This window comes from Astatotilapia calliptera, chromosome 4, assembly GCF_900246225.1.
Source record: "Astatotilapia calliptera chromosome 4, fAstCal1.2, whole genome shotgun sequence".
Classification (NCBI taxonomy): Eukaryota; Metazoa; Chordata; class Actinopteri; order Cichliformes; family Cichlidae; genus Astatotilapia; species Astatotilapia calliptera.
The window spans coordinates 498,833-511,166 of record NC_039305.1 but is presented as its reverse complement, the minus strand read 5'-3'; the positions used below and the strand labels follow the sequence as shown (position 1 = coordinate 511,166).

The 12,334-nt window shown below is 43.9% G+C and overlaps 1 protein-coding gene across 2 annotated transcripts; it reads left to right on the top strand.

The window, feature by feature from the left end:
* Positions 1 to 255: 255 nt before the first annotated feature.
* LOC113020111 (uncharacterized) lies at positions 256 to 5,878 on the top strand. 2 transcript variants are annotated; one of them, XM_026163805.1, is made up of 4 exons: positions 256 to 1,267; positions 2,883 to 3,380; positions 3,562 to 3,731; positions 4,645 to 5,878. In XM_026163805.1, exons 1-4 carry the CDS (start codon positions 1,139 to 1,141, stop codon positions 5,720 to 5,722), a joined length of 1,875 nt encoding a protein of 624 aa, XP_026019590.1. In that variant the 5' UTR covers positions 256 to 1,138; the 3' UTR covers positions 5,723 to 5,878. The 2 variants fall into 2 exon arrangements, with proteins under 2 accessions (XP_026019590.1, XP_026019591.1); XM_026163806.1 differs by lacking the exon at positions 256 to 1,267 and adding an exon at positions 1,278 to 2,780 and having other exon boundaries at positions 2,908 to 3,380.
* Positions 5,879 to 12,334: the final 6,456 nt, after the last annotated feature.

Genomic DNA, 12,334 nt, shown 5'->3' with positions numbered 1-12,334 from the left:
ACAATCTGCAGACTGGACAAGTGGACACTGATGAGAGTTGGAAACGTTTGTCCCGTCTCTGGTCCCCCACACCGTACATCGTTTTTTTGACTCGTAACGTTAAAGTACTATAAATGTGTTACAGTGAGGTTTATATCTATCAGGTATGTGTGCTTTTGAAGCCAAATGCTGCAATTTTTCTGTAAAGCAAATTTACCTATGGGTATAAATAAAGTTGATGCAGTGGTGTAAACCACACCACCACTGGACTCTAGAGCAGTGTCAGCGTGTTCGCCGGACTGACCAATCACGCTTCTCCATCTGGCGATGGACGAACGAGTCTGTGTTTGGCGGTTGCCGGGACAACGGTACTTGTCTGACTGCGCTGTGTAAAGTTTGGTAGAGGGGGGGTTATGGTGTGGGGTGTTCTTCAGGAGTCTTCGTGCTTCAGCAGACCGAGACACTGCGGACACCTTCGTGTTCCCAGTATGTGGGACCAGTGTGGGGATGGCTCCTTCCTGTTCCCACATGACTGCACACCAGTGCACAAAGAAGAGTCCATAAGGACACGGACGAGCCGGTTTGGTGCGGGAGGACCGGCCTGCACAGAGTCCTGACCTCAGCCTGATCCAACACCTTTGGGACCAATCAGAGCGGAGACTGTGAGCCAGGCCTTCTCCTCCAACACCAGTGTGACCTCACACATGTGCTTCTGGAAGGATGATCAACACTCCCCATAAACACTCCTGAACCTGAGGAAATCCTTCCAGGAGACGTCCAGCTGCACACGGTGGGCCGACATCATATTCCACCCTGTGGATCAACAGTGGGAACTCACTGGAGTTCATGTGACCTTTGCACATGTCGGGCCAAGAATCAAGCAAACGTGATGTATTTATATAAACAGAAAAACAATTTGAGACAAAACAAGAATAAAAATAAGAAGTTAAAACACATCATGTGGCCCAGAACACAAATGCACTCAGAATTACATTCAGTGTAAAACAAAGTGTGCAGGACTTTATCTAAGAAACTTTTACAGAGAAGCGCCGGGACTGTATCATCCAGACAACAGGAGTCAAGAAACTGGAGCGAGTCCAGCCCTTTATTTTGAAGAGCTCAGCTTACCGTGACGGGACGACTGAGAGCCTGCACAGACATGCAGGACGTCAGCAGAGGTCACATGATGGTCGGGGCTGAGCTTCAGTGCTTCGGAGGAACGGACACGACTGCGGATGTGTTCTCACCAAGAGGCAGAGGGTCTGACTCCTGCTCCAGTTTAAAGCAGGTGAGCTGCTGTTGTCATTGTCTCTGTTAACTGAACAGGTGAGCCCAGCGTCTGATGACTGAGTGCAGAAAACAAGCTTTTTCCTCTCTGCGGGTGAACATCGAGGCTTTGCTTTCAAACTTTTAATCTCTGCTCAACGTTTTTAATTTTCACTTTACAAACTGATCACAAAGTCACTTCACATGACCAGACTTCCTTCTTTGGCAATAAGAGTGCATGTAGCTTCCTGTTGAACTGGGTGGGGGCTGTTACTAAACCCTGCTGTTTGAGGGCTGAGCGGGCAGCTCTACTGTCCAGGACGGCCACGTCTGGCGATGCAGTGATGAAGCCCCGGTAACGGGTCGAATCCCTCCGGCCAAGGGCAGATCGAATGAACTCGAGAGCATGTCACAATGCTCCTCGCTGCTGATAGTTTTCACCTTTTGGGTGGCTCCATAATGTGCGTATGGTGTCTGTGATAATCGTCAGAGTCGCCTCAGATCAAAACCTGATTCCTGCATATTTTCAACAGCTCGATTCACATGAAGAGGAAGTTGTTTCAGAGAAACGGGGCCTATCTGTGGTCACGTGATATCCTGGAGAACGATATGGGTCTTGGCACGGGCTTCATTCGGACAGGCCTCGCGGCTTCACTGTTAGACACAACATCATTAGTCACTTCCTGGCAGAATTCTGTGATGAACCCACAGTGTAGACAGCCTCAGGAAACCCCCACTGGGCCCTGCCCACACTAGCTTTACCCATCTAGTGCCCATCAGTTTTTTGTGGTCCCCAAGGGCTAAACTGCTGTGGGCCTGTGTGGACACACCCACAGTGGCCCCACACAGCCATGTTTGGAGGCACGTTACTTAATATAAGGAAACAGCAGACAGGGAAATGTGATTACTGTGGAGAAGATGAAAGAATGTTTTATTCCACTGCCAGAAATATGAAGTGAAACTGGTTCTTACTGACACGCTGCAAAGAACTCAACAAGTGAAACAAACAGTCGGACAGTCTGAGTTGGTCTCTGAGGGCAGCTCGCTACATACCGAACAGTACCAGCATGACCCTCAACCCTCTGTCCCAGCATGCAACAGCACAGAGGATAGCACTGACCACAACAGACTCATAGACAATTCTGAGCATTGGTCAACAGAGACTGTGGCCCTTCCTGTAGAGGGCAGTGGTGTTTTTAACCACGTCCGGTTTATTATCAGTGTGTACTCTGAGGTATTTACCGTCCTCCACAACGTCCACATCAACCATGTCCACTGAAAACGAGTGACTCCTGCTGGCTGTGCTCCAGGGGTAAAATGGGTGGAGTTTATCTAAACGCAGGAAGGAAAGCTTGAAGAAAGCACCGCTGTGCGTCCAGCACAGAGCCACAGCCTGCTGGGTGAAAGCAAAGAACAAATACAAAGAGTGTTCACAGCAGCAAACAGGCTGACTGACCTGTGACCCTCACAGACCTCAGTCATTACTGTTGATATGATGATGATGATGGTGAAACGTTTCTCCCATGAAGGCGTCCAGATGAACAGAGTCAACTTTTGGGGAGTAGCTTGACCAGTACGTGTGATTGTGTTAGCACTATAATATCAGCTGATAGTGTGCTCTGTCTTGGTCCTTCCAGGCTCCTGCTGATCTCACTGGGACAGTTTCCTGCTCTGTGATGGACAGAGAAACCTCCATGATGAGCACTGCTGCTGACGAGCTGCTGGGGGCCACTTTCTCCAGGATAAAGATTTTGAACCACTATAAAGATCAGCTTACAGACCTGACTAAGGAGCTCAAGAAACTAAAGCCAAAATATAACAGGACAGGATGTATTAAGCTTTTTTCAAGGAGATCATCTTCCCCATCGTCTTGTCCTAAAATCACTGAATCACTGGAGAATCTCAAAAAGGTAGAAGGTGAAATCAATGAAGCCCAGCAAAAAAACGAGGAACTGTTTGAGAAGCTGAAGATTTCTGCAAACAGCCGTGAGCACGTCATGGAAGAAATTGTGTCAGCAATAGCAAAAAGACTTGATTTCAAGAACCAAATTAACTTCAGATCAGCTTCAGCTCGAAGACTCATCCATGAAATGTCTGGATGTGAGTTTCAGCACATCCTCGAAGGAAAAGTGGTGGTGAGGTTCTGTTATTTCATTTTTACATCATCATTAGTGAGATCTAAACACATACTAAAGGTTTAAAAAGATATCATTCATGCTTTTATGGTTTATCACTGCAGCAGTTTTTCCCTTAACACTGACAAACTGATGAAGAACAGAAATGATTCTGTTGTAACCTGTTCTCTCTGATGGTCAGGTTGGATCTGTACATGGTGGAAAGGAGTTGCCACTTCCTGAAGTCATTCAAATGTTGAGAGAATTAATCTGGAAGAATCATGTGACCGAAGCCAGCGAATCACTGAGAGCTGCAGCTGACAAGATCAAAGAGTTCATCTCAGACCTTAAGCTGGAATTCAACTACATTGTGTAAGTTCTTCTCTCTGTATATAAAATGACTCCACCACAGCTCTGACTTCCTGTAGCTGTTAAACAACCAAAGAAATCTTCTTATGGCCTCTCACGTCGCGATGAGACACATAGTCAATAGTGCGCCAACAACCCTCTCTGGGACACGCCCCCCTCCCACTGGGGTTTACATACGTGGGGCTCTCCACCATTTGGTCTTAAAACTGAAGAAGGTTCTGGGATGAAGCGTCTTCACAAACTCGAAGAAGTCCAGTTGGCTCCGGGAGTATCCTGTGTAACTGCGAGAGATCAGCTCAAAGGGAAACCCTTCTCCAAGAAAACAAGCTCGACTATGTCACAGGTGAAACTCCACCATGCACATGTGGCACATGTGGCAGGGATCCATGTTCATAAAGCCCAGCGACACTCGAACCACTTGCTGAACCTGCGAGGCTTCAGACGTCATCGATGACGACACATTAGGTGATCAGCTGTGAAAACACCTGGATCACTGCTGTCACTGCCTTTGTGTTGTGTTTGGAGTGAGTTTCTGGGTGCTGAGGTTTGGAAACTGTTCCCAAACTCTTCTCTGTGTGACACCCCCCCCAGTTTAAAACCCTGATGCTCACTAACCATGAGTTACAACAGTAGATCAACCTAACGATGCCAGCAGGTTTGCTGTGGCACGGTCACAGCAAACCTGCCAGGTTGGAGCACAGACTTACATCCATTGTTCTGAATTACTAAGTCCTCCATAAATAATCACCAAGGAAACTATAAACAACATCATGTCACAGTCAGGCAGGATTTCTTTAGTAAATTTGCTGCATTCCAGCTGTTTTAGGTAAATCTGGTACGAGTCCTGTTTGTTGTTTGTGGTGACGACTTACAGCTGAAATCACACTAACTCGACCTTCACTGGGTTCTTTTACAGAGACAAGGTGATCAAGCTAGCTCAACAAGCAGGTGAAGAACAGTCTGCCTCTCAAACAACGACTGGTGGTGACAACGAGGAAGAAAGTAATCAACCAAGTGAGGAGAGTGATGTTGATGACACAAAAAAAGATGAAGACTATGTGCCCCCAGCTGACTGGCGTGATAGTGATGATGGTAATGGTGCTGCTAAAAGGAAATTTAACGAGCAGAAGAATGCAGGAGATGCTGGAAGCTGGGTGCTGATCAATTGTCGCTCGATTAACAATAAAGAGGAAAAATTGAAGGGTTTATTAAAGAAAAACAAAGATGTATTAATTATAACAGAGACGTGGATAAAAAATGAAAAGGAGAAGCACAAGGATGAGGTCCATCGAGACATGTCAGAATCAGAATCAGAAAGGGTTTTATTGCCAAATGTTGAGCAGGTTTACAACATTAGGGAATTGCTGCAGTGCTTCAGTGCAAACATGTCAATCGAAAAGTACGCACTTTTTCAGTTTCCGAGGGAAGAGAAAACAGGAGGTGGCGTCGCGATTTTATTCTTAAATACCCTTTACAAGGGTAAACAAATTAATCTGATCTCAGCCAAACACTTTGAATATGTGGCTGTAGAGCTGGAGCAAACTGGTTACCAACCTGTCCTGGTCATCGGTGTGTATCGCCCTCCGAAGACGAAATTCAAAGATTTCCAGCCGGAGTTTGAAAGCCTCTTGCAGGACGTTTCTGCAAAATGCAAAGACTGCATCATTTTGGCTGGAGATTTTAATATCTGGTTTGATGAAAACTTGGAGGACAAATACAAAAAATACAAAACAGAATTTTCATCTTTATTGAACAAATACAGTCTTACGCAACATGTAAAAAGCCCAACACATGAAAAAGGTCACATTTTGGATCTGGTCATCAGCAGAAATGTTGAAGTCTCTGGTCTGAGTGTTCGTAATGACGACATAGCAGATCATTGCAGTATATACTTCAATGCCACACCAAAGCCCAAACACAGGAAACAATCTGAAGCAGAGGAGAATGAAGATGAAGATGAGCCCACAAAACGACTGAAAATTAGGGAAGAGTAGAAAACTTGATGCACCTATTTGTCCTTTAAAAGCTGAAATATGTTGGACTCGTGGACGCCCGAGCGTTCACCTTTCAGGATTCATCATCATACACACATAACACATCAGGGGGCTGAATAATTACGCACACCCCACTTTTCAGTTATTTATTTGTTAAAAATGTTCGGAATCATGTCTGATTTTCGTTCCACTTCTCACAGATTTGGAGAAGGGTGGCAGATGTAACTGGCAGATAATGTTAAAAACAATTCTACCAACTGTTCACCATAATTCAATAACCCCGTAAAACTAATAACTGAATGTGCTTTTAACTCTTCTTAGAATGAGATTTTAACCACTACGGTGCAAAGTTTGTAGATACTGTGTTGATAAAGTACAAGAGATACAATCAGTCAGTGTTTACTCAGCAGTCAAGGACATCAATATTTGCATAGTATTTTTACTGACATGTTTTGGGAAAAAACATTTTTGAATATTAAAATACGAACATTTGTAACAAACAATTGACAAATTAGCCAATGCAAAACTTTATCTGCCTGTTAAAAAAAGAAGATAATCTTCTCACAAACTGGTGTTTGATTTTGAAACAGGAAAAAAGTGGAGAAACAAATGAAAAGACTAACATTTGAATAAAACCTGAAAGCAAGTAAATACTTTCTGTGCTGCCTTATGGTAAACTTTGGTAATATTGATAAAGAACAACACTGGCTGATGATGAAATACAGTCAGCTGGCATGGTGACACTGCCAGTATTAACCTGCAGGGCTGGACTGGGACAGAAAAATTGGCCTTTTGACTAAAGACCGCCCCCCAGGTATTAAAACCATAAAGCCTTTGAATGAAAACAAACCCTGTTGTGACAGTGATGTACAGTCTTGTTGGTATATGTATGATTTCTACACATTCTTTCCCAGTTAAATTTACCCTTCATTCTAATTTGTGTTGTACAGTTATTTCATTTTTAACTTTAATTTTTATATTTTATTTTCTTCCTTCCTAGTTAAATTTACCCTTTTTAATTTTCATATTTATTTCCTATCTTACTCATAGCCTTTTCTTTTTTCTTTAGGTCACGAGCAGTTGTCTAAGCATTTCACTGCATATCGTACTATGTATGACTGTGTACGTGACAAATAAAATTTGAATTTGATTTGATTTGATTTTTACCTCAGATAAAAACTTTGTTTGCAAGATTCAGATAATTATTTAATAAAAGCTAGTGTCATGAAATCAATATCCTTAGTATCCTTCTTTTCCTATTATATTGTTTTATGTACTTTAATAATGAAGGCTTGTAGAGCAAGGCCACTTTTGACTCACAAAGTGCTCAGCCAGACTAAAAAACAGGAAGTTTTAGTGCACAGGCATATTAATAGATAAGACACAGAAAAGAGGAACTTTGCCATATAAGCAATGTTTGAAACTGTGTGACGTGCAAAGTACAGAAATAATACCATATAAGACACATGTGGAGCTAAAAATGTTAGAGCTGCAACTGGCGTTTGAGCTGTGCAGGGGTCTCTCTCTTCCGGAAGATGATCGAATAAAAAGAAATATAAATGTTTTAACACACTATGAGTCGGTTTTCTCTGTTCTGTCACGGGGACAAAAGAATCGGGGTTAAAAGCGAGACATTTTAAATGAGAATAAGAAAGTATGTCTTTGTGCCCCCCTCTCCCTGTTAATGCCCTACCGGCCCCCCTGGCAACACTTTGCTAGACCCGCCCCTGCACAGTTACCAGCTGTCAGCTGCTTAGAAAAGGATCCTGGTGTTATTTGTCTCTCAGAAACAGTTCATAACTTCAACTCATCCATGTCACCTAAAAGGTAAACCTGTTTCTCCATCACAGCTCTGATGGTTCAGTAAGGACATCTCCTGGTTTCATCTTCATGTTTCCCTCTCACCACATATCCAAACCGACATCATGACCAGCAGCTTTACAGCTGTGGCTCCAGCAAACATCAGCTGATACTAGAAATTAATATTAAATACATTCTAACAACAGCTGATCAAACGTGCTGCTGTTGTTTAGCGCGACATCTGCTGGTTTCCTCTTTCTGGCACAAAGTGGGCGATAAACAAACAAGAGAGACGATCAGCTGATCATTGATCAGTTTTATGATTGAAGTAGAAACAGGAGAGGGAGGGGGGAGAAGAGGCAGCTGTGCAGCAAAGACACAGAATAACTCCAGCTTTGTGTCTTTTTCATTGTAGCTGAATTACGGGACAAACTGTTCCTTTTCACCTCAACACGAAACGCGTAATATTTTCTCTGAATGGGGGACGATTCCATTTTTAAGGAGCCGTTGGCAACTCTACTAACGAACCTTATGAATAAAATAAAGTTCACTATCAGTAACATCATAGCAACCGAACAGCTGTATAGAAACTCCGTCATGCTAGCTCACGCAGTACGAAAAAGTCAGCACAATGAAAATAAACTCCACCTGAACCTGGTTTATATCTGACCCAGAGAGACTGCAGGTCAGAACTTCTTACCTGAAGTTCAGTTCACCTGACACTCGGACCGGCGGCCGCCTCGGGTCTCTGCTCCTCCGTCCTCCCCTTTCCCTCATCCACCTGCTGGCCTCTGTGGAAGCTCCACCAGAGAAACCAAACAACTGAGTTATTTTTACAGATCTGCCAGCATCTGGCCAATCCACCACCTCTCATTGTTCATGCCCTTACAAAAATAAATAAATAAATAAGTCATCAGCCCACCGGCAAATACCCGGTATGCCTGATGGCCAGTCCAGCTATGTCAACCTGTTAATCTTTCGCCGAAAAATTGTTTTGTGCGGTGCCTCTTTCGTGCTTGTGTAACCAATACGTCTACTCACCAAAGAATGAGTGAAGCAATATGGATAACAGCAGAGGACAATTTATTTAGGGTCTGATGGCAATTTACCATCGGTGTCCAGCACTTTAAAGGATTGATGGACTGGAGCACATCCGTCCTTAACATACCCTCTTTGTCACGGTCTGGCTGGCGGACCGTGGGATGTGTGGGGAAGGAGGACCCAGGCGCAGGACTCTGTGTATAAACAGTGCGTTTATTTACAGTGATGGAAACAATAACAGTAAACCCCCATGCTCTCCCGTGTCGTGTCTTCCCAAAAGGTCCGTGCTCCGTGTTCTCCACTCTCGTGTGTCCACACACATCCCGGGCCTGCTGCCCCCCGATATCCCACGCTCCTCCTGAGGGGAAAAATGACAGAGGCAGCCGTCAAGACACTCAATTCCAGTGGGCATACACTTACAGACTAAACTAAGCAGAAGACTAACGTGGAGTCTCATGGAAATGATCCCACGTCGGTGGGAGCTCCAACTCTCTCCTAAGTAGCTCCCCCCGACGAGGCCTGATCAGCAGCAGGTGTGTGGCTTCGGGTGTGGCCAGTCCTTCCGCAGGGCCACACCCCTCAGGCCTGCAGGTGGCTGAGCTCCATCCTCCAAGCATACCCGCAGACACACACACACACACACATACACTCACATCTACAAGCATGGAGAAGAGCAGCAGCAACACCAAAATATACATAATAATAATACAGGTCCCATGACTACCCAGGGGTCCTAGGTCGCCCAGTCCCCAGGACCCCTGGACACTCTTAACATCCAGGCTTGACACGGGATACATCAAAGGAAACTCTAAAGTGCCAATGTTTCAACCTGAACAACATTAAAAACTGTCTCTAATGAAGAAACAAAGCAATGACTTAATAATTGATCAACAAATTGATTTACTCTGCCTTACAGAAACCTGGTTGCAGCAGGATGATTATGTTAGTTTAAATGAATCAACACCCCCGAGTCATTCTAACTACCAGAAACCTCGAAGCACAGGCCGAGGGGCAGGTGTGGCAGCAATTTTTCACACCAGCCTATTAATCAACCAAAGACCCAGACAGACTTTTAATTCATTTGAAAGCCTGATGCTTAGCCTCGTCCACCCCAGCTGTGAAACTCAGAAACCAGTCTTACTTGTTATCATCTATCGTCCACCTGGGCCTTACACAGAGTTTCTGTCTGATTTCTCAGACTTTATATCTAATTTAGTTCTGAGCTCAGATAAAATAATTATTGTGGGTGATTTTAACATCCATGTAGATGCTAAAAATGACAGCCTCAACATGGCATTTAGTCTGTTATTAGACTCAATTGGCTTCTCTCAAAATGTAAAAGAACCCACCCACCACTTTAATCACACTCTAGATCTTGTTTTAACATATGGCATAGAAACTGAACATTTAACAGTGTTTCCTGAAAACCCTCTCCTGTCTGATCATTTCCTGATAACATTTACATTTACAATAATTGATTACACAGCGGTGGAGAGTAGACTTTATCAAAGTAGATGTCTTTCTGAAAGCGCTGTAACTAAGTTTAAGAATATAATCTACCCACTGTTATCATTTTCAATGTCCTGTACCAACATAGAGCAGAGCAGCTATCTGAATGCTACCCCAACAGAGGTCGATTATCTTGTTAATAATTTCACCTCCTCACTACGTACGACTCTGGATACTGTAGCTCCTGTGAAAACTAAGGTCTCTAATCAGAAGTACCTGACTCCGTGGTATAATTCTGAAACACGTAGCCTAAAGCAGATGACTCGTAATCTGGAGAGGAAATGGCGTGTCACAAATTTAGAGGATCATCATTTAGCCTGGAGAAATAGTTTGCTGCTTTATAAGAAAGCCCTCCGCAAAGCCAGAACATCTTACTATTCATCACTGATTGAAGAAAATAAGAACAACCCCAGGTTTCTCTTCAGCTCTGTAGCCAGGCTGACAAACAGTCAGAGCTCTTTTGAGCCAACCATCCCTTTAACGTTAACTAGTAATGACTTCATGAACTTCTTCACAAATAAAATTTTAATCATTAGAGAAAAAATTACCAATAATCATCCCACAGATGTAATATTATATACAGCTACTCTTAGTACCATTGATGTTAAGTTAGACTCTTTTTCTCCAATTGATCTTTCAAATTCAAATTTTATTTGTCACGTACACAGTCATACACAGTACGATATGTAGTGAAATGCTTGGACAACTGCTCGTGACCTAAAGAGAACAAAAAAGGAAAAGGCTATGAATAAGATAGGAAATAAATATGAAAAATTAAAAAGGGTAAATTTAACTAGGAAGGAATAAAATATAAATTAAGGTTAAAAATGAAATAACTGTACAACACAAATTAGAATGAAGGGTAAATTTAACTGGGAAGAATAAGATAAAATATATAAATTAAAGTTGAAAATAAAATAACTGTACAACAAAATACACATTACACAATATAGAACTATATAAGAATGTATGAAGAAATCTAAATATAAATAAATATATACACAATAACAGCAGCTGTACAAGTATTAACTGGAAATGAAGAATATAGTGACCAGTGTTGTGCAAAAACAATGTCCAGAAAGTCCAGTGTGTGTGTGTAAGAACCATATGTGTGGGTCAGTACTGTGTGGTGGTGTGATTGAGAGACCGTATCGCCTGCGGGAAGAAGCTCCTCCTCAGTCTCTCTGTGTTGGTCTTCAGGGAGCGGAATCGCTTTCCTGACCTCAACAGAGAGAACAGTCTGTTGTTGGGATGGCTGAGGTCCTTCACCATCTTCCTGGCCTTGGTCCAGCACCGCCTGCTGTAGATTGAGTGCAGGTCAGGGAGCTCGGAGCGGATGGTGCGCTCAGCTGACCGCACAACCCTCTGTAGAGCTCGTCTGTCCTGCATGGTGCTGTTCCCGAACCAGGTTAAGATGTTTCCCGCCAGGATGCTCTCTATGGTGCACGAGTAAAAGTTCCTGAGCACCTTGGAGGGCAGTTGGAAGTCTCTCAAGCGTCTGAGGTGGTAGAGACGCTGTCGGGCCTTTTTCACCACGGTGTTGATGTGACAGGACCATGACAGGTCCTGCGTGATGTGAACTCCGAGGTATTTGAAGCTGTCCACTCTCTCCACTGGGCACTCGTTGATGACGGGGGTCTGGTAGTTCCTCTCCTGCTTAGTGCTGAAGTCCACTATCAGCTCCTTTGTCTTACTGACGTTTAGAAGGAGGTTGTTCCTCTGGCACCAGTTCTCCAGATTCCTAATCTCCTTCAGGTAGGCCGTCTCGTTGTTATCAGAGATCAGGCCCACCACGACGGTGTCGTCAGCAAACTTGATGATGGTGGTGGAGCTGGTAGTGGCCACACAGTCATATGTGTACAAAGAGTACAGCAGGGGGCTCAGAACACACCCCTGGGGGGCTCCAGTGCTGAGAGTGGTGGAGGCTGAGACATGTCCGCCCATCCTTACTGCCTGTGGTCTGCCAGTTAGGAAGTTGGAGATCCACTGACACATAGATGAGCTGAGTCCCAGATGCTCCAGCTTGGTGGTGAGTGTGGAGGGAATTATGGTGTTAAATGCAGAGCTGTAGTCTATGAAGAGCATTTTAACATAATTCCCCCTTCTAGTGTCCAAGTGAGTGAGTGATGTGTGGAGGAGATGAGAGATGGCATCGTCTGTGGAACGATTTGGACGGTAAGCGAACTGTAGTGGGTCCAGTGTGTCTGGTAGTGAAGAAATGATGAAGTCTCTGACCAGGCGTTCAAAGCACTTCATCACTAC